This window comes from Psittacula echo (assembly GCF_963264785.1).
Source record: "Psittacula echo genome assembly, chromosome: 11".
In the NCBI taxonomy this organism is placed as follows: Eukaryota; Metazoa; Chordata; class Aves; order Psittaciformes; family Psittacidae; genus Psittacula; species Psittacula echo.
This window is the reverse complement of record NC_137746.1, coordinates 14584041-14605772: the sequence shown is the minus strand read 5'-3', so window position 1 is coordinate 14605772 and position 21732 is coordinate 14584041. Positions and strand designations below refer to the sequence as shown.

At 52.6% G+C, this 21732-nt stretch overlaps 1 protein-coding gene across 1 annotated transcript in view; it reads right to left on the bottom strand.

The window, feature by feature from the left end:
* Nucleotides 1–21732, bottom strand: part of LOC308225799 (protocadherin gamma-A5-like) — a gene marked incomplete at both ends in the record, with an annotated part of 78077 nt that overhangs the window by 4992 nt on the left and 51353 nt on the right. The window contains 2 exons of the mRNA XM_080626940.1: nt 407–495; nt 12338–12396. Coding sequence (XP_080483066.1) covers nt 407–495; nt 12338–12396 — 148 coding nt within the window. The remainder of the gene's footprint in view (nt 1–406; nt 496–12337; nt 12397–21732) is intronic.

Below are 21732 nucleotides of genomic sequence, written 5' to 3'. Positions count from 1 at the left end.
TATAGCAAGTTGCAACACAGCAAAGGTTTCATTTACTGTGACCTTTTGGAACCAAGTAGTTTATAAAACACCATCTCAATACTGTCTCTTTCATGTAACAGAACTGCATCACAAGCCAGATAACATTCTGTCCAGTACACAGAGAATATATTTTGCATAGGTGAGGTAGCCTTTTCTACAGCATGCCTGATGCTGATGGTATCTCCTCTGTTTGAATCCTTCCTGACCCCTCTCCTCTGCAGGGTAACACAGACACTGCTTTTCCACTGTTTTCTGTTGAAGGACTTCTGAAGCCACCCCAGTTAACAGATACATCAATCCCATCAGCATCTTATCTAACAGCATGTACTGAGACATCCACACGAGAGCATGTGCCATGGTTTTCCCATACGCAATGGAGACCAACCATTTGCTGAAGCCAGGATCATGGCTTGGAGCATCTCCGTGTCAAACTGGTTGTTCGGCCAGGCTCCACCTTCCTCTCCATTCTGGGAGCTATGGGAAGAGAAAAGAAACAGCAAGTTACTGCAGCTCAGTCAGGAGGAGTGAGCTTGTCAGAGCACATCAGAAACGAAGGCTGTAGGCTTTGCTGGTGGAGAGGAGTTGCAGGCTTTAAATCCTTCTAGTAAATAACACAGTCCTATTAAATAACTCTTCCAGAGGTCTCTATCCCACACCAGGCTTTTGAAGAAGAACCAGCAATACCAAAAGCACTTTGGGGCTCGGTGGTGCTTCCAGCAACACCTACCTAACTTCTGGTGACTTCAGAGACAGCCAACACTTTATCACCTCAAAATCCCATCAACACCTTCCCACTGATACAATGCAATACTGCTAAAAAAATGCTGGTCCTAAAACCCCAGAGATGCATTCACCCTTGTGTGATCAGGTCCTCTGGTCCTTTTCCAGGCCATGTGAGTGGATAAACCCCTCAAGCTATTTCAGGCTACAACTCCATTCACAGGCTGGAAGGTGAGAAAACCCTGTGGCCTGGTGGGCTTTGGGATCAGCATGGAGCCACCTGCCTGGCACTGCAAAACTTGCTCTGAAGGGAGTCCAAGAGTAGGCATCAGCTCTGCAGAAATGGCAGCAAACGGCTCTGGGGAGGCTGGAGCAACAGAAAGAGGAGAGAGGGAGGTTTGGTTCCCTGGGACTGGCTGATGGGAGGACTGAGCATCACAGATGTGCCTGGGAAACCTCTGGGGATGCTGTCAGACTTTGGCCAAGGAGGTTTTGTGGCTGAGGCTACAATCAGCAGCCTGTGCACAGTTGAACAAGCCCCGCTTTCATGTTTGCCAGGTGCCAGCTGTGCTCAGCCACCACTCACTGATGCTGGCACTTCCCCTCCAGAGGGGTCAGGGCTGCTCTCTCAGACCCCCTCCGGAACCTCCCTGCTTCCAGCAGAGACCTGAACATCTCATCAGCTTCCTGTGCCCTACTCTGCTCCCACCCTAAGTGACCACATCACTCAGACCACCGCTCCCCACTGACTGCTCTGACACCCACAGCTCTTGCCACCCGCTGGGATACCAGGATCTGCCCCTTGGCTGTGTGCTGCTTTCCTTCCTTGGCATGAGGGCTGCCCTGCTCTTGCAGCTGGGAGCTCTCTAGAAGTGAGATGGGGGAGTCTGAAAGCCCTTTCTCTTGGAGAGAGCTGAGCCTGTTTCCCAAGGCAAGTGTTCGGACCACCAGGCTGCAATGCACAGACGTGGCCTCCTCCTCCACTGCTGTGGTCCTGGCCCTTACACCCAGGAGCTGCCAGACCCCAAAGCCCTGTTTGGATCCTGAAGCCCTGCTCAGACCTCAAAGCCCTGCTCAGACATGCTCAAGCAGCCAAGATCTCCCCTAGCTCTGGGGTCTCCCGTGGGCAGCTTCATGCTTGAGCTGCCAGCACAGACGCTGCTGATGCCAACTCAACACCGTCTGCTGGGCAGCAGATGGGCTCTTCACCCCCATGCCAAGCATCTCACTACCCAAGTGCCCTCACTGGCTGTGCCTGAGGCAGCCCTCACACAGGAGAGGCTCAACACGGCCCTTTTGGAAGTGGGATGGACCCACAGGCACATCCTTGAAGGATGTATCTGCCACAGTGACCTTGTAGTCAGACTCCCTTTGAAACACATGATCTGAGTGTAGATACATGTATGGATGCTCCCGTGTACTCAGTGCAAAATCTTGTCTTAAGCAACTTGTCCAGAGACACAAAGGACCCGTGCCAGGATCACCTGACCATCCATCCCTTCCCCTTCTGTACTGCCTGCCTGATCCATCCCCAGCCAGGCAGGGCACTGCTCTCACACTGGTTTATCCATGGAGGACGAATCCAATCACTAATGTAGCAGGGGCTGTCCTGGCATGACCCTACCATCAGCATCGCTTCTGAAATACCTGCTGTCTGCTGCAACCCAGGGCATCCCAGAAACTATTTATATCCCTCCTCCACAACGCGTGTGGTGGCACGGTTTCAGGAAGGCCAGAAGCAACGTTTGCCTGCCTCACAAATGGATTTTGGTGCTTGCATGATGGCTGTGCTCAGACTACTCAGACATGGGTACCGCTGCCCTGACTGCCTGTTGGGCCAGCCAGCAGCATGCAGGCAACCCAGGCAGTGAGGACAAGGTGGGGACAGCCCTGGGGCTGCAGTGACCTGTTATTGTCAGAAGCAGGGCTGGGAATAGAGCCCCAGGCTAGATCCAATAAAGGACTTAGGAACCTTTTTGCACTAAACCCCATTGCAAACCACAACCCATTCAGCCACCAGTTAACCCCAGCAGCTCCTGCCCCACTGGGGCAGTTGAGGCTTCCAGGTTTTTCAGGGCTGCAGGAAAGCTGTCCAGAAACACCCCAGTGCCTCCAAGCTGCTGCTCCTGGCTCAGGGAACTGCCCCAGCATGGTGATAGCATCCAGGGATGGGGAAAGGGAAGTCAAAAGGAAGTGCCAAATCTCTCCTTTTTAATGGAAATATTCCAGCGGTTTGAACTCCAGTTTGAAAGCAGAGACCCAGGTTCAAATCCCTCCATGACGCAGCAGTGCCAACATCACATTTTCCATCTCCTGAAAGACTCTTTCCTTCCACCTCTCCTTCAGGCAATGGGCTGCACAAGACAGAAGCTCCTCCTGCCTCCTGTCAAACCTGTGTGCCCTAGGACAGCAGGAATGCACAGAAAGAAATGCTCACCCTGTGGTCAGGGCATTGACCTTGGAGGTAGCACCAGGACCACCAAGCTCACTGAGCTGCCTAACCAGACAGCAATCATCTCTACTCTTGACCTGCTGGCTACGATCTTACCAGTTACACCCAGTCAGTCTCCATGCCAGGAAGGGTGCAAGGGTGACTCATGCTCACCCTGATGCAGCCCTTCTTTGCAAGCATACTGCACTCAGTGCTCCCAAATTCTGCACAAACAGCCCCAAAGCTGTGTGCCTGCTCCCTGTGATGCAGAAAAGCTATTTTAGAAATGCCTTAGAGTTGCAAAAACTGGTTGAGCTCAGTTGTCTAAGCAGGAAATTCAAGTGCCTCAATTACTTGCAGTGCAATAATCCAGAATTCAGAGGCATATGAAAAAAATAAGTGCTGTAATCTAAAAACACCCAAAAATAACTTCTCGCTTTGGCAGAAGGCATACAGCTGATGACCAGGTCTGGCTGCCTTCCATGGCGATAGGATGAAGTTGTGAATCAGAACTGTGAATCACTGATTGAATAGCAATCAGCCTGCCCTGCCCTGCTCCCCTGCCTGGAATGGGCAGACCTCTTGCAGCACTGCTGGGGCACTGCTTTGGGGAGGCTGCCTGGAAGGGGAGGGCTGGTTCTTATGGAAATGATTCCAAGGACTCCCTGTTTATAATACAAATGCCATTGACTCAATAGTGGGGTTTTTTTTCCTAAAAACCCATCCCCCATAGGAGAAATTTTTTTTCCCTCTCTGTTCAATCCTACTCCACACTTCAAAGCTCAGAAAAGAGCTGGCTTTCATTTCTGGGAACGTTTCCAGCCCTGCTAGGACTGGAGGAACGGAAGCAAACCCAGGTTTGAGACAAACCAAGGGATGCAGCATCTTTAGGGGGGGTTCCAGGCATGGTGGACACAGAGCACAGGACAGTGGCTGTGCCAGCACAGCAGGTACAGCCAGTGCACAACCTGCAAACACTTTCACTAAACCTCTCTATGTGGAAATTAGGAAAAGCTGAAATGAAAGGCTTGCCCTGCAGCCCCACAACACACTGCATCATGAGGTTGCCCCATTACCAAGGGCATCTGCCCCAGCAGCGCACGGTGGACCTGGGTGCTTTGCTGACCAGCTATTTCACAGCACCCCAACCACCACATCCCTTTTTAAGTTCCATTTCAAGCAGAGCCCAGAATTATTCATTTCCTGCCCGGGTTGCTATGGAGCTCATCACTATGGCAGCCAAAGGCCTTGCAAACAGTGATTTGCACAACTGCCTGGTGGAGTCATGACAAAACTGTTTTCTTCGCTCTGCAGCTGGAATCAGGAGCTATAGCAGTGCCACAACAAACTGGACAAGTTGATTTGTGCCTGAGCAGTGCTTTCAGAGCCCCAGGAGCTGGAAAGGACAGCCCAACACCCCATGAACCAGACCCCAGCACCCCGGGCTGCGGGCAGCACTTGGCCTCAGGAATTTCCCAGGACACCCTCAGCATCCTCCCTCCTCCTCTCTCATTTGAGGCTTTCTGGCTCATGCAGCAGTGCCCCCCCTCCCCCCCCCCATTCAGCACCTCTCTAACCTCATAGCCCAGGTGCTCCCAGGCTTCACCACTCCAGGGAGGAGATGTGACTGGGGTTTGTATCTCCTCCCAGACTCTTCCTTTTTCACTACCCTTTGCTCCCCCTGAGCAGCACTCTGACCAGGGGTATCGTCAAACCCATTCCTCCAGCCCAGTTCTGGGGCAGCCCCCGGTCCCCTCAGGCTTCCCCCTCTGCACTTCTGTTTCCTCTCCCCAGCTTCCTCCAAGCCCTCCCCATCCCCCTTCCATCTCCCACACACAGCTCCAGCCAGAGGCAGCAGCAATAAAATCTCAGCCTGTGTGTTTCCAGGCTGGCAAAGTGACAAGAAAGAGGGAATGGATCTGTCCTCGCCGGTGCTGTGCCTCCTCCGCGCTTAAGGTGTGCTGGGGACACAGTCCCGCAGCTGGGGATGCAGCCCCAGGATGAGCATCCTTCTGTACTACTGCCCACACCAGCCTCCCCCAGCCACAACCCACAGCCCACCACCCTCCCACCTTCCCCAGCCTCTGAAAACAATGGAATCAGCTCCAAAATTGCCACAATTTCCTGCTCTTCTCCTTTCCTTAACAGAGGATGCTGCTGGCCCTTCCCCCATCACATTCCCTGCCGCTTCTGTAATGCCATTACAAGGGCCTGGATGAGGCCCAGCTTTAAGATCATGACTTTGCAAAGATGAGATTGAAAATGCTATAGCAGGCAAGCGAGGGAAAGGTTTGCAGCCTCCCAAAGCACCGGTGAGCCCTTACTTCCAGCCAGCTGAGCTGCTGGGATGCTGCACTGCCAGGCAGAGGCAGAACAAAGGGCCACAATGGCTCTAAAAGGGGGACCAGGGGCAGTGTCCCCCCTCCCACAGACTCTTCTAGCCCTCCTGAATGAGATGGAGCTGAAGGCAGGAATTATTTCACCCAGCTCATCCTGCTGCCATCCTTAACCCACCGTGAAGGATATTTTGAGAAATGCTTTGGAAAGGCTATTGTGCCTATTTGTCGGATGCCTGCGCCCCTGCAGCCGGCCATGGCATGTGCTCAGCTGTGCAGGAAGCAGATGGAGGGAGAAAAGTTAAACCAATACACGCAGCACCTGCTAAATTACCTAAAATGATGTTTCTATACATAAAGTGATGATGAGGAAACTGCTGATATTCTGGGGGCTTTCCAGAATGAGAAACATGTTCCATCACTAGGATATTTCCCTTTCTCCATAAAAGACTCTCCAGCTTTTGTCCAATCTGACAGGATCCGAATAGCTCAGACTTCAAGGGCCTTGACAATTGCAGGTAAAGGGATTATTGGCCCAGGATGGTCAATAAGTGAAGGAAACATTCAGCTGAAGAGGGGTACGTGAACTGGAAAGCCCAAATACTGAATCTGCTGAGATTTGAGCTGTAATAAATAAAAAGGTGAAACCTGTAAGCAGAAACACTCACAGGCATCATGAACAGCACAACCAGCTCCATGGTATCCTGGCTGTGGAAGTGGGGTGGCACCAGGACACATCACTACAAAACCTTCAGCTTCCAGTCCCAAGAAGTTGAAGGGTTTTTAACCTGGCTCAGCTCTGCAGGACGAGGGGAAAGGAGAGCAGTTATCCATGGGGAATTCCTCCTCCCAGTATCAAAGCAGCTCCTGCCTGTCCCAGCACCTGAAATCCACTCCAAAACTTCACCCTGGGGCTGCAGCCCACACTAAGAGCAAAGCCAGGCTCTGAGCAGCCTCATAATGCTTTAAAGCAGCATTTGCTCTGCAGCATTTGATAGGAAACCACAGTCATAGAATCACAGAATCATTTAGGTTGGAAAATATCTTTATAATCCTCGAGTCCAACTGTAAACCTAACACTGCCAGGTCCACCACTGAACCCTGTCCTTAAGTGCCACATCTTTCAAATGCCCTCAGGGATGGTGACTCCAGCACTGCCCTGGGCAGCCTGTTCCCATGCCTGAGCACCCTTTCGGGAAGGAATTGTTCCTAATATCCAGTCTAAACTTCCCCTGGTGTGGCTTGAGGCCATTTCCTCTTATCCTGTCACTTGCTACTCAGGAGGAGACCAACACCCACCACAGTACAACCTCTTTTCAGGTAGTTATAGAGATCAGTGAGGTGTCCCCTAAGCCTCCTTTTCTCCACACTAAACACCCCCAGTTCTCTCAGCTGCTCTTCGTAAGACTTGTGCTCTGGGACCTTCACCAGAGTTCTTGCCCTTCATCAGCCACACTCCAGCACCTCAAAGCCAGAAGCCTCTGAATGTTCTTCATCCTTTCCTATTTCAAGACCCACCAAGGCAAAACCAAACCTGGCAGACGCAACCATCTGGCCCTTGCTGGGCTTCTGTGGTTCCAAACCATTCTGTGATTCTATGAATGCAAACCAGGCAGAAGCAGCAGTAATTTTAGCCCAAAGACTGTGGCGCCTTTTTTGGTTCACCTGCAAACACATGGAACCTCACCTGGCAAAGTGAACACCACTGCTGGCTTCAACCCGTGGGTGCATTTGGGATGGAAACCTGAGGATTACAGTTATTTCCCAAACTTCCCAGTGTGGCAGTTACTCCTGTTGCTTCTCTTGACACTGTCAATGGGAATCCTGCACAGCCCAGAAGTGCCAGCTGTCACTCCTAGGGCTCCTGGCCTTCCCTGACCCACGATGACCCTACTGCAGTGCGCATCCCACAGGCTGCATGTTCTCCAGGTGACCCTGTCCTGAGGACTGTCTCCTGACTTCTGCAGGCTGCCCAGCATGTGCCCATTTTCACTCATTTCCAGTGAAAGTGTGAACAGAAGGCAAATCCATCAGCATTCCCTATACATCCCTACTGGTGCATCTGTGCATGTGCTTCATAGCACTTGCTGTGTCCACTATAACATTACACAAACTTGCAATATAAACTCCCAAGGGGTTACAACACCCACAAACTTCCCTATGGTTGCTGGGTTAGCACATATTTGTTTTCAGGAAGGATGTGGTAAACCTTCATCTGTGGCCAGTTGTCTTTCTGCTGTGTATCCTCCCTGTGCTGTGTAAGCCCATAAACGTCCATGTCTCCTTCTCTCTGTCCTCTGGCCCCAGCTGCTGCATGCTCTGGGATGTCCCACAAGATGCACATATACAGGGTCCCATTGGCAGAGCATGTCCTGGTACAGTGGGGTGCCATGCAGGACCTCCTAATGACCCCAAACATGCACCAGAAGCCCCCCAAGCTGCAGCCACTCTTTGGTGGTACCTGCATGCTCTGAGGCCCAAGAATACTTCTGAGAGCTTTAAGGACCATATTGGGGCACCTTTTTCCCCTCCCTGTCCCCCACCACACACAGGCAGGCTGCTGCTAGCCCTACAAGCCCAACTTTTGGAGCTCTTGCAGGTAACCCAAACAAAAAACCCTCCTTTCCCTCATAGCTCTCTGGTGTGCACTGCTGCAGCATCCCCGCTGTCAGCCCCAAACCCCTTCTGTTGCACTTTCCTTCCTCCCACTACACAGGCAGGGGATGATGAACCTCACTATTGGCTGTGTTGGGGCTTGGAAGGGGAGTCTGCCTCGCAACAGCACTGGAAAGCATTAACACAGGGAGATTCAGGATTGGAGGGGATAAATGGAGGGGAGACGATGTGTGTGAAATGGCACTTTATATCTTCTTTGTATGCTTTGCTCCTCTCCCTCCTGGAGTGACCAGGGATTCTCACACTGCTCCTCACCTCCTTTCAAGTCCCCCACCATGGTCTCTGATGTGCCTTCTGCTGCTGATCTCCTTCTACCTTGCCCACATGGCCCTAGACTGTTCCCACTCTTCCCATGAGCAGCCGAGAACATATCAGTTCTTCCCAGCCCCGGATGTCTCATCCTTCCATGCCCACCTGTGAGCAACACAGAGCCCTCCCCACTCCTCCAGGCAGGAAATCCTGACTTGGTCCTTGTGTTTTCCTGAATAAACCATCACACAGAGATCAAAACAAAGAGCTACCAGGGTCAGGCAAGTACCAGGAACATGCAGGGCACAAGCCTGGTCTCTCTTTCTTTGACAACTAGTGACAAAGCAGCAAGACAGGTCCCTTGTACCAATCCCAGTCCCTGCATTCTCTCCCCACATGCCACCCCCACTCCCCCCTGGGAAACCTCAGTGATCCCAAGGGATGTCCTGCAACACTGCCAGGCTGTACGTCTACTTCACTTAGGACAATTCATCGCTGTAATCTCCACTACAGCCACTGATCTGATTTGTCTGGGAATAGCATCTGCTGCTTGGTATCATTCTGTATTCATCCACATTTGCCCAGAGACAGCATGGGTGTTTTTTTGTTTTTAGAAAACAAAATAAGACCATCATTAAATTCATTCATTTATATCTATCCTCCTGTTTCTCCTCAACAAGATTAATTGAGAATTGCTCTACTCAGGTCTGACTCCCTGCCATATTTTCAGAGGATATTGTCTGAGCTCTTATTTCCTAAGCACATGCACCAGAGCTCCCCTGTGCTTCAGGACAAAGAACAAATTCTCTTTGTTGTCCCATAACAGTGATATATGGGATCGAGGGACGGTCCCTTACTGAGCTTATCCGGAGTTTTGCCTGGCTCCAGGTGCTCAGAGACAATGTGGGATTTGTTTCAGTGGGCAGAATTATCCTGAGAAAAGACAGAATTGTTCCTTCTCCAATTCCCATGAAGACAGCAAAGGAGAAATCACAACATGCTTTTAAACCTGCTTTCTGGTTTAGGGTCAGTGCCGCACTCCTGCTGGGATCCATTGAAACCACAAGCCTAAGCTGTCTTGTCTTTATTGCTATTTAATTTGGGTCAGACAAATACAGTTAAAAGCATGTCCCGTTTTTACCTTTTCATCTAATAGGTGACCTGCATTCCCCAAGCACCAAGCAGAGCCCTGCAGTTCAGAGGGCTCATGGTGTGAGCTAACACTGGAGAGAGTAACAGCGGGCAGGACTTAGGCCCGCAACCTCTTTATTACCTACACTACCAGCCAGTGCCTGGGGAATTCACACATTAGACATCAAAACGCTGGGAAGAGCACAACGGGGAGCAGAACGCTCTCCAGGATTTGCCTGTTTGATGTCTAGGAAGATGTCAGGGCTGGGCACTGAACATATGATACCACTTTCTATTCCCTTCCTTTACTATTGTGACACAGGTTTAGAATAAGAACATCTCCCTCGATTTAACTTAAAAACAGGATAAAAGAAACAGGAAAAATAAAAATATTTTTCAAAAAAGAGAGCTGTTTCATTGCAAGTGTGGCATCTGCACACAGGCAGGTGGGGAAAACAGCAGGAATTAAAATCCACTGAGTTATTTCAGTACCAGTCTATGCTTAGGCAAAGCCCTTCTCCAAACCCAGGAGCCAGCCTGGGCAGCCCATGTTACAGGAACCCCTAACACAACTAGCATGAGCTGCTAGTGGCTGTTTCAGGAACTACTGTGGGCACCCAGGTCAGAGATCATCAGCGCATGGCTCATGCAGCAGAACCAACACATTGGGCTAGTTTAGCTCTCTGAGGCTGTCTTTCCTCCTGCCCTCTCCCCACCCCACGTGCTGCTGCTCCCTCTTAGGCACTGCGAAGGGGCTGGAGATGTAAAGAGCTTTAGGCAGAGGCTGGGGTGAGGGTCACTGCCCCATGACCTGAGAAAAGGTTCCTGTCACTGAGTTAAGTAGGTCTGGAGTGCATCAGATCTGTGCCTTGATGAGCACCAGCATGATGCTAGAAGAGGGGGCAATAGAGCTTGCTTTGATGGAGCTCATTTACTTGCTTCTGTAACAAAGCTATTACAGCAGCTCTGGTGCACTTTTGTATTAACAGAGCTTTGTTAATTGTCATTGGAACTAGAGCGTAAATGGATAGAAAGACTTTTCCTGATTAAAACGTTGTCAGTGATGGGGAACTCAACAGACCTCTGAGAAAACTATTCCAGCAATGGCCTTGTTTTAAAGTCCATGGCTGGTTTCTAGTAGGAATGCTTTATCTACTTTACTTCAAAGGCTCACTCCATTTTAGCCTTGTCAGCTAGAAGAGCCTAGTAACAAAGCTTAATCACTGCAACAAGTTGGCTATAGCAGGCTCTTCATTTTCTGTTAAGCTAAATTACCAAGCCAGACCCAGGCAAAGACTCAGACACAAGCAGCTGCCACATATGTTTAACTGCAAACTCCAGCACTAAAATCCAAGACCCAACACTTCCTGTGACACCATGTAAACCTCCACAGGAGCTGCCCAAGTGGCCACCAGGAATGACAAAGCACAGAGGTACGAGCTTCTCTCTTTTCCACAGCCAGCCAAGGAAGCACATTATCTGAATTTACTCCTGACTGCTCCAAGGGTACAATCCTTCAGTTTGCCCCCTAAAATACAATGTTTTCACATATAAGTTATCCTGGAGGTAGTTTCATCATACACAATAACTTCTGGTCTGGTTGGAGTATACACAGAGGAAGGTGGACTCCAAGTTTAAGTCCTTTCTTACCCTGACAGTACTCAAGTAAGTTCACCCTTTGAAGATGATTCCTGTCTCTTGCTTACAGACCAGGAGGGAAGACAGGAGAGTTGAAGGGCACCTGCTCAACATTTTCTTGTCAATGCTTTCTCACCATAGGCCAAGAAAAGCAAACTGCTGGGCCAGAGGCAAAAGGACACAGTCACAAGAGGGGTACTTTTGGGAGGCAGGTCTCTGCTCTGCAGCCCCAGCTTCTTATCTTTTTGACATCACATGCAAAAACTCAGTCATGGCTTTGACAGCAAGACCAGACCTTAGGAGATACCCTTCCTGTGAGTCTCCTGAACCAGTAACTTCTTCCTTAGCCTCCCCTTGCTCAGTCGCCCAGCTCCAGTGGGAAGCATGGAGAGTGTTCCTCACCTGAATGAACCATTCCATGTTGGTGATCGCACTTCCCAAGGAATTCAAGAAAGGTTTCAAACTTCCCAACAGAGTTGGATCCAGGGGTCCCAGCCCTGATTCAGCCAGACTAGCTCACAGGAGGAAAGCACATATAGCGGCATTTCATGAGGGACCTGAACTTGCTGAGTTAGATGTGGCTGGGACCCGTTTCTCTAGAGGGGCCTTTGGGAACCTGGGGTTCAGTCACTCAAACTCTGGCTGCCACAGGGGCTTACACAGTCAGAGCAGGCAATACCCTTCAGCAGCACAGAGCATGAGGCTCCATGACTGGTAAAGCAACTCATGGTGATTTCTAGTGGCATCTGCTCATGGGGAGCAATCAAGATTTTGGACTCGGAATCTAATCTAAATGCTCAAAATCTGTTTCAGAGAAGAAACCTTTCTTTGTGAAGCATGCTTTCCAATCTCCTAATCATCTCACAACTTCACCTGAAGGTCTCTCTGGTTCCTGACTATCCTTGAGCTGTAAACACCAAAACCAGACACACCATTGCAAACAACAGCTCACACCACCACAAAACAGAGCTGGCACAGAAGCAGCACTCTTTCTGACTCTTTGGCTGGACAATTCTACCAGTGACAGAGAGCACCCATTCTTAGAGCTACCAGTCAAGGACTTTCCAGCACTGAAAGTGGCATGCAAAGGAAAGAAACATTGCCCACACATATACATGAAGATAGAGGCACTTACCCACTTGTTCCAGGTCTCTGGGTCTGAGAGAAGCGCCAGTCTGTGTTAGGCTGAGCTTGCTGCAAAGAGAATAGAAGAGTTTTAGTACCTCCATTCTTGATTTGAAAATGAAAGCGAACTGATCCTGGATTATTTCAGTGTGGAATATCAGTGTGTTCCTTCCAAGTAAAGCAAATCAATTAGAACAAAAGGAAAGCTCCCCCTCCTCCTTTCTTGAGGATTTCTGAACCAGCATGAATACTGAAAAGCATGAAAAAAAACTATTCAGCAAATAATCTTCCACAGCAGCTCAGGAAACCAGGCTGTGAAAGAAATGAAGCATGAAATAAACTGATAAGAGCATCAATTCAGCAGGAGCGATGGTACCAAAGTAATGAGCTTGGAGGAGCAAGGGAGTGGGGGTGGCAGAGATAGTTGATGCTGAGAAAGATGCTTTTAATGCCAGAAGGTAAAATGGAAACAGACCTTCCTAATCTGTCCTTCTTCTGTTCTTAAAAAGGCCTGCCTGAGATCCTGATCTCACACATTGTATTTGAATGACTTTTCCTAGATGCTGTGCCCTCGGAGCATTACAATATTTTTCTGTCCACAGAGAAGAAGAATGAACTTCCGACAGCAAAAGAAAAAAGCATTATTTGTTTAGGAGACACAATCAACTTTGGACACAGCAGCACACTTCATTAGTAAGCCCCCGTATCACTTTCTGCCTGTGTTATTTCACCATCAGACAATGGACATTTTGTAAATAAGGAAGGACATGAAGCAAGCTTGTATATTCCTGTTTGAATCATGCCTTTGTGAAGAGCACTAAATAGCAGAACTGTTTGCTGTCTGGAAGACACATACTTCCGAGAATCATAATCTCGTTAATTAACTCCAGAATGATAACATGCGACCTGGAAAGAACAGCATTTCTCTCAGTTACCTTCGGAATGAGCAGTTCATCATCCATACAGCGGAACATCTATTTTATAGGATTATTCTGCTTGTACATGCAATTACTAAGGAAAAGTGAAGACTGGTAAAGCTGACCTAAATTTTGATTTAGTAAATGTGATTTCATTAATTTCTCCACAGCTTTGATGATTCTGATGAAAGAATATATTAGAATAAATTACTCCCCTAAAACAGAGGCCCTACTGGTACCCAAGCTGCATACAAATGAAGCTGTTTAAACACTTGCCCTTCAGATTTGAGATACACATTTCTGCACACACAGTCCTGCACTAGATAAGCCCTTCCCAATCTATATTTTGAATTCCTGTCGTAATTACCACTTTCAAATTTAGGGCAGGCATTTATGACACAAAACTACTTTACTTTTTATATCCCAATGTCATAAAAGCTACAGCTAAACACAGTCACCTACATCCATATTTAGACATCTGAATATAAATGGCTATAGCCTCTGCAAGCCCAAGGGCACGTAAGGTCACCAAGATGCTTGCAAAACATGTCACTACGTTCAGTGCTGAATAGTGAATTCAGCCCCTTGCTCGGAATAACCAAGCTGGAAAATGACCCCTTGCCAGGGAACAATCAGTATTTAATAACACTTGAGGGTTGAGAAAGGAGAAATTTCTACAATACACCTCTAAAACACAGCAAAAGAAACACCAACAAACTTTGCTTTCAGATAACCTTGTACGCCATGCAGAATCATAGAACCATAGAATAGTCTGGGTTGGAAGGGACCTTCAAAGGTCATCCAAGTCCATCCCCCCTGTAATGAGCAGGGGTTAAAAGAATCAAGAAGTTAAACACCCCCAAAAAATATGTTCCTGACCACGCTAAGAATCACTTTAAAAAGAAAAGAGTACGAACGGGGCCAAGGAAAACCTCCAGCTATACGAACACACAGTCTGATTTTATAGTGCTGCCCACTCCCTTCCCCACTTCCATCAAACTGAGCCAAAGCTTTCACCTGCCACTTTCCAGGAGGTGACAGTGACACATGTTCCCTGAAGCCACCTTCTCAGGTAGAAGGACAGAGAACAGCCAACTGGCCTGGATATTACCAACCATTGCACTTAGCAGACAGGACAGCAAGAACCCCCCCCTTTCTTACCCCATCGCAGGGACTTGCTAAGGTGCTGGTCACCTGCTCATAGGCAGCCACAGTCTCCGCAGTGCTAGAATGGCTGAAAGGTTTTACAAAGAGGAAATCACTCTGGTCAGACATTGGCGAAAAACAAGAGGTGTAATTCTGTGCCTGGGAGGTCAAGCCCGCTCCTCCCACGTCCAGGTACTTGATGAAGCCATCTGGCTTCATTTGCCCACGGAAATGGGAGGCGGGCTTGCGGCCAGTCCCTCGGCAGCAACCCGCAAAGGTCCAGCTGGCAGTGCCAGCTTTGAGACATCGGGCAGCTGCCACAGCAAACATCACACAGGACACAAGGGAAATGGACACCAAGGAGATGATGAGGTAAAGAGTTAGGTTGGTATCCTTGGGCGAAGATTTGGGGAGGTCCAAGGACTTGGAAAAGTCCTGCACACTGTTTTCCTCTGGAGAAATTACTATTACCACAGAGGCTGAGAGGGATGGTGTCCCATTGTCCCTCACTTCAACCACCAGCCTGTGGGGATCTTCTGACTCTCTGAGAGCCTGTGCAACCCTTATCTCTCCAGAGCGGCGTTCCACTTGGAAAGGCAAAGCCTCAGCAGTCTCCTGCAGCTGGTAAGACAGCCAGGCATTATGGCCACTATCAGCATCAACAGCTACAATTTTGGTGACCAGATAGCCAGGTTCTGCCAAGACCGGGATGGCTTGGTGGAAAGCAGAGCCCTTAGGGACGGACGGGTAGACAATGGTGGGGGCATTGTCATTCTCATCCAGGACAAACACATGGACCACAGCAGTGCTACTCAGTGCAGGAGACCCACCATCCTTCACCTCCACAGGCACCTGGAACACCTTGTCCTGCTCGTAGTCCAGAGCTCGCACGGTGTAGATGGTGCCGTTGTCCTGGTCTATTCGGAAGTAGGTCGAGATGGGTATATCCTGCACCCCGTTGTCCAAGATGGAGTAAGACAGCTTGGAGTTGCTACCCTCATCAGGATCAGATGCTGATACTGAAAAGACAGAAGTTCCAGGAAGGGAGTTTTCCTGAACGTGAGCTGTATCAAAAGGGCTGCTGAAGTTTGGTGCATTATCATTCACGTCAGAGATTTGGAGGTAAAAGGTTTTTTGGGTAGCCCTCTGTGGGAACCCTGAATCCACAGCCCTCACTGTGATGTTGTATCCATTTGCCTTCTCCCGATCAAGGGGACCATTTGTAACCAGCGAGAAATGCTCTTTAAAAGATGACACCAGTTTAAATGGGAGTTCTTTTGCTATCTGCAGACGGACCTGCCCATTGTCACCAGAATCGCTGTCCTTCACACCAATGAGGGCAATCACAGTGCCAGGGGTTGCATCCTCCTGCACTGGGCTGGAGAGAGAGGTCAGCACAATCTCTGGGCTGTTATCGTTGATATCAATTAATTCCACTCGCAGGTGACAGTGTCCTTCCATGGCTGGGGATCCCTTGTCCCTGGCTCGAACTGCAATCTCATAAGCACTGGATTCCTCATAATCCAGGGGGGCTTTGGTTCTGATCTCCCCTGTCCGGGGATCTAAGGAAAACAGCTTGGTGAATTTGCCAGGTGAATTATTGCTTGTTTTGAAAGAATATTCCACGTCCCCGTTGGGACCTTCATCCAGGTCAGTGACATTCAACTTGGTGACTAGAGTGCCCACCGGTACATTCTCCGCCAGGTGTACCTTGGATATGGGTGGATCACAGACAGGAGGGTTGTCATTTGCATCCAGGACATGGATGGTAACCTTGGCAGTGCCAGATTTCACCGGATTCCCTCCATCCAGGGCTGTCAGTGTTAAATGATGAACAGGCACTTTCTCTCTATCCAGTGCTTTTTCAAGTATGATTTCGGGCATTTTAACCCCATCTCCCCTCATGTTGATACTCAGGGCAAAATGCTCGCTGGGGCTGAGCTCATAGGTGGAGATGGAGTTGGAGCCCATATCCGGGTCTTCTGCTACCTCCAAGGGTAGCCGAGTCCCGGGGTTGGCTACCTCAGTGATCTCCAAGACCACCTCTGGTCTAGGGAACTGGGGCGCGTTGTCGTTCACGTCGAGGACGTCCACCTCAATACGGTGGAGCTGGAGGGGATTCTCCATAACGAGCTGGAGGTGCAGGGAGCACGTGGGGCTCTGCCCACACAGTGCCTCCCGGTCCAACCTCCTATCAAGGAGCAACACGCCCGCCGCTAAGTCCACCTGGAAGTGCCGCTGCCCACCCTCGCTCACCAGGCGCAGGTTGCGAGTGGCCAGGCTCCGCACCTCCACCCCTAGGTCCTTGGCCAGGTCGCCCACCGAGGAGCCCGGCTCTCGGTCCTCGGGCACGGAGTAGCGGAGCTGGGCGCTGCTGGGAGCCGGCAGGCAGGAAACAGCTGCGAGCAGCGGCAGGAGCTGCCATGGCCAGCCCCGTCCCCCAAGCATCCCGTGTCGGGTGTGCGAGCGGAGCAGCGCGGAGCGGAGTGGCGGCGGCTCCGAGCAGCCTCCCCCGCCTCCCCGCTGCCGGCCCCAGCAGCCGCCGCCGCGCCAGAACCCCGGTGCCCCGGGAGGGGGTCCGAGCGGGTGTTGCAGAGAGGAAGCCGCCGCCGGAACCGCCGGAGCCGGGCAGAGAGGGATGGAGGGGGTCTGGGGGGAGTGATCGCAGCCCGGCCGGCTGAGCCGCTTCTCGGCGCGCAAAGACACACAAAGTCGGCGAGCGGAGGGGATGGAACGAGTGACAGTTTTACGTCTCTCCACAGCCCCCTCCTCCTCCTCCTCCTCCTCCTTTTTCTCTCCCTCCTCCTCCTCCACCGCCTTCCCCAAAATACGCACGGCGCAGCCCCCCCAGCCCCGCCGCCGCCAATCCGACCTCGCAGCGCCGAGAGGGCGCCGGGGACTCCCGGCAGCGGTAACCCCCGCTCAGCTCCGCCCCGCCCGGCTGCTGGGAGCAGGCTCCGGCGGGCACCCACACCCCCCACCCAAAGCGGCTGGGGTGCCGCATCCCAAGCCGGTTCGGTGCCGAGCCCCGCAGATGCCGGGGCTGCGGTCGGGACAGACTCTCACGCTCCCGAGCTCACCTCTTTGCACAGGGTGGCATCCGGCAGGTTGGCACCGGCTGGACCCGCAGAGGGTTTCACAAACATGAACTCGCTGATGTCCGATACCGGCGAAAAACAGGAGCGATAAAGCGGAGCGGGGGGGGCCGTGGCTGTCACCTGGACGCCCATCACCGTGTCCCCTTGCTTAGGCTCATAATGCAAGCGCCCAAAAATGTGGCTGGGTGGGGGCTGAAGCGTATTCACGCTCTCCACGCAGCAGTCCTGGTTGGAAGACGCTGAGCCCCGCCGGAGGCACCGCACACCCAGTGTGACCAGGCCCACGAGTGAGATGGTGGAGATGAGCACTAGGGACACAATCAGGTAAAGGGTAATCGTGGGTAAGCCCCCACCATCAGTAGCACGAGCCTCAGAGCCCTGCAAGGCCTCTGGGCCCTTCTCCTCCACCAGCACCAACAATGTAACTGCTGTGGAGAGTGGGGGCTCCCCGGCATCCTGGACCACCACTAGCAGTTCGTGCTCAGAGGCATCCGTCTCCTGTAGGGCCCGTGTGATCCAGATCTCCCCGGAACGCAGGGTCACACTGAAAAGCCCTGGGTCTGTGGCTTCCACAAGGTGGTAGGAGAGCCAGGCATTGAGGCCAGAGTCCGCATCTATTGCCACCACCTTGGTAATGAGAGCAGGAGGGGTGGTGAAGGGAGAGATTCGGAACTGGGTAGCAGAGTCCTCCCCAGCCCTGGGGAAATGCACCTGTGGGGCATTGTCGTTCTGGTCCACTATAAAAATGTGAACCAGGGTCCTGTTCCTCAGGGCTGGGGAGCCACCATCGGAGACCTCCACATGGAACTGGAGATAGGTGGTTTGCTCATAGTCAAAAGGGAATTTGGCAGAGACCTGCCCACTTGTGGGATGTATGGAGAGGTAGCGAGTTGGATCCAGGCCTGGATCTGTCCCACCAGCTCGCAGGATGGTGTAGGAAAGGCGGGAATTCTGCTCCGAGTCAGGGTCAGCAGCAGAGACTGTGACCAGCACGCTGCCCACCGCATTGTTTTCTGCTACAAGCACTTCATAGGATGCTTGCTCAAACTGGGGTGCGTTGTCATTGACATCTGCCAGGGCAATGGGCAAGATGGTGTGGTGGGAGAGCGGGGGCCTGCCCAGGTCCGAGGCAGAGATGGTGACATTGTAGTAGGCAATATACTCCCGGTCCAAACGGGTACTGGTTAGCAGTGAGTACTGGTGCTCATAGTCCTTACGCAGCTGGAAAGGAAGATCTGGAGATACATGACATTGGACCTTGCCCTGGTCACCAGAGTCCTTGTCTCTGACATGGATCACAGCCACCACAGTGCCTGGAGGTGCATCCTCGCTCAGGGAGCTTGAGAATGAGGTAAGAATGACCTCTGGGGCATTGTCATTCACATCAGTGATTTCCACCACCACACTGCAGTGCTCCTCCATTGTGGGTGACCCCATGTCCTTAGCCTCCACTTCAATCTCATACACCGTTGCCTCTTCAAAGTCCAGGTTGCCCTGGACACGAATCTCCCCAGTTTGCTCATCAATGGCAAAGATCTGGCGTAAGGCAGCTGAGTTGTGGCTGCTGAGGGAGTAGCGGATGTCTCCATTGGGCCCTTCATCCACATCAGTGGCATTTAATTTCACCACAAGGGTGCCCAATGGCGAGTTCTCCACCAAGCGGGCTCCATACGATGGTTTGTCAAAGACTGGGTGGTTGTCATTGGCATCCAGGACCTGAATGGTGATGCGTGTCTTGCTGGACTTGGGTGGAGAGCCCCCATCCTCGGCTGTCAGGACCAGTTGGTGGAAAGCTCTGAGTTCCCTGTCCAGGGCCCTCTCCAGCACCAGCTCAGGGAACTTCCCACCATCTGTGCGTGCCTTCACGTTGAGGTTGAAGTTCTCATTGGCACTCAGGTGATAGGTCTGCAAGGTGTTGGTGCCCACATCAGGGTCCTGGGCAGGCTGGATGGGGAAGCGGGCACCCAGGGAGGCCAGCTCATAGATCCGCAAGGAAACCTCATCACTGGGGAACACCGGGGGGTTGTCATTGATATCCAGGATCTCCACCTCAATGCGGTAAAACTCCACTGGGTTCTCGATGGCAAGTTTCAGGTGGAGGAAGCAGCGTGGGTTCTGCCCGCAGAGCTGCTCCCGGTCTATCCTCTCACTGACCATTATAACACCGGTGTTCACATTGACTGAGAAGTACTGCGAATCCGAATCAGACAGTACCTGCAGATTAGCTGCCGCCAGTTTTGCCACATCGGTGCCCAGGTCCTTCGCGATATTGCCCACGAAGGCGCCCCGGGTGAGCTCCTCGGGGATGCTGTACCGGATCTGAGCAGAGGAGCTGTGCAGGAACAAACAGAAAGAGAAGACACGCGGCAGCCCCAGGGACCGGCCCGCCTTTCCCGCCCTCGGCATCCTTGCCGGGTGGGCGGCCGGGCCGCGCTCCCTTCCGCGCTCCGGGGCCGCGCTCAGCGCTCGCCGCTCCCATTCATTGTGCGGAGCGGACGCGGTCCACCGGGGGCGGGGGGCGCCGGGGCTCCGCGCAGCCGCCCCGCCATTGGCTCCGTAAGCCGCACCGCTCCTCCAATCGCCGCGCTTCGTGCCCAGGACAGCAACAACGGCGCCAATCGCAACCCGCGGGCGGTTGCCGCGCGGCGCGAACCTGCGCGGCGCTTCCCCGAGCGGCGGCGGCGGCGGCGGCTCCGCGGTCCCCGCGCCCGGGCGGGAGCGAGGAAGGGCGGCCAAGGGGGAAGGCGCGGCACTGCCCGATCCGGTTCGGTCCGGCCCGGCAAGCCCAGCGCCGGCACCGCCTTCCCCCGCCCCTAGACTCTCACCTGGCCGCGGTCCCGCAGCGTACCGGTAGCGGAGAGGAAAGCCCCGGGTTCCCTCGGTAGGGTGGCGGGGCGGGGGCAAGGCCGCAGAAAGGTGAAGTCGCTCCCCTCGGAGCCGGGGGAGAAGCAGGTGCTGTAGCACTGGGATGGGGAGTCGGTGGGTCGCAGGGTGACCTCCATGTACTTAAGGGTGCCGTCAGAGTTGAGCTGGAGCTTGGGGCTGGAGTGCTTGAAGAAGTCCCGGGACGGTGATTCATGGTGCCAGCAGCAGGGCGAGGCAGCAGCATGGCCTCTACGCCGGAGGCACCGGGTGGCCAGGAGCGTGACCGTGGCAAGCGCCACAGTGCTAACGGCTGCCAAAGCAATGATCAGGTAGAGGGTTAGGTCCGGCTTCTCCTTGGCACCAGCCAGGAAATCCCGAGGGCTGTAGCTCTCCTCCAGGGCTGCCTCCTCCAGGATCACAGTGATGGGGACGGTGGTGGAGAGTGGTGGGTCACCGTTGTCCTTCACCTGGACAATAAGCTGCTGCGCTGCCATGTCAGTGTCTTTGAAGGCACGCGCTGTCCGCACCTCCCCTGTGTACAATGACACGTGGAACAAAGAGGGGTCAGTGGACTGTGGCAGCAGATGGTATGAGAGCCAGGCATTGTGCCCAGCATCTGCATCCACTGCCGTCACCTTGGTGACCAGGTAGCCTGGTGGGGCAGACAGTGGGACCCTCTGTGGTGCCGGGACATCGTTGTCACTGGCAGGGTGCAGGATGGTAGGGGCGTGGTCATTCTGGTCCAGCACAAAGATGTAGACAGTAACATTGGCACGAAGTGGGGGGGACCCCGAGTCCCGCACAGCCACAGAGACCGGCAGAACCTGCATCAGCTCAAAGTCAAAGGTGCGCTGAGCATAGAGGTTTCCATTGTCAGGGTTGATGTGGACAAAGGAAGAGGTGGGGGCACCCTGCACTTGCCCACTCTGTATGGAGTAAACAAGCCGGGAATTATCCCCGTCGTCAGGGTCTGAGGCAGAGACAGTGCACAGCAGGGAGCCAGGCGGGTTGTTCTCCAGGAGGAAGGCATCGTAGGAGGGCTGCAAGAAGCGGGGTGGGTTGTCATTCACATCAGATATGTTGAGGAGCAGTGTGAGCGTTGTGGTGAGAGCAGGAGACCCACCATCCTGGGCAATCAGCTCCACTACATACCGTGAGGTGGACTCTCGGTCCAGAGTCTCTCGGGTGACGAGGGAGAAGTGGTTCTGCAGGGACCTGATGGCAAAAGGCACATCAGAGGAGATCCCCAAACTCACATGCCCACTGGCCCCCGAGTCTCTGTCCCGTACATTGAAGAGCCCCACGACTGTCTCTGGTGGGGTATCTTCTGGCACTGGGTTCAGCAGGGAAGTGACCAGCACCTCGGGGGGGTTGTCATT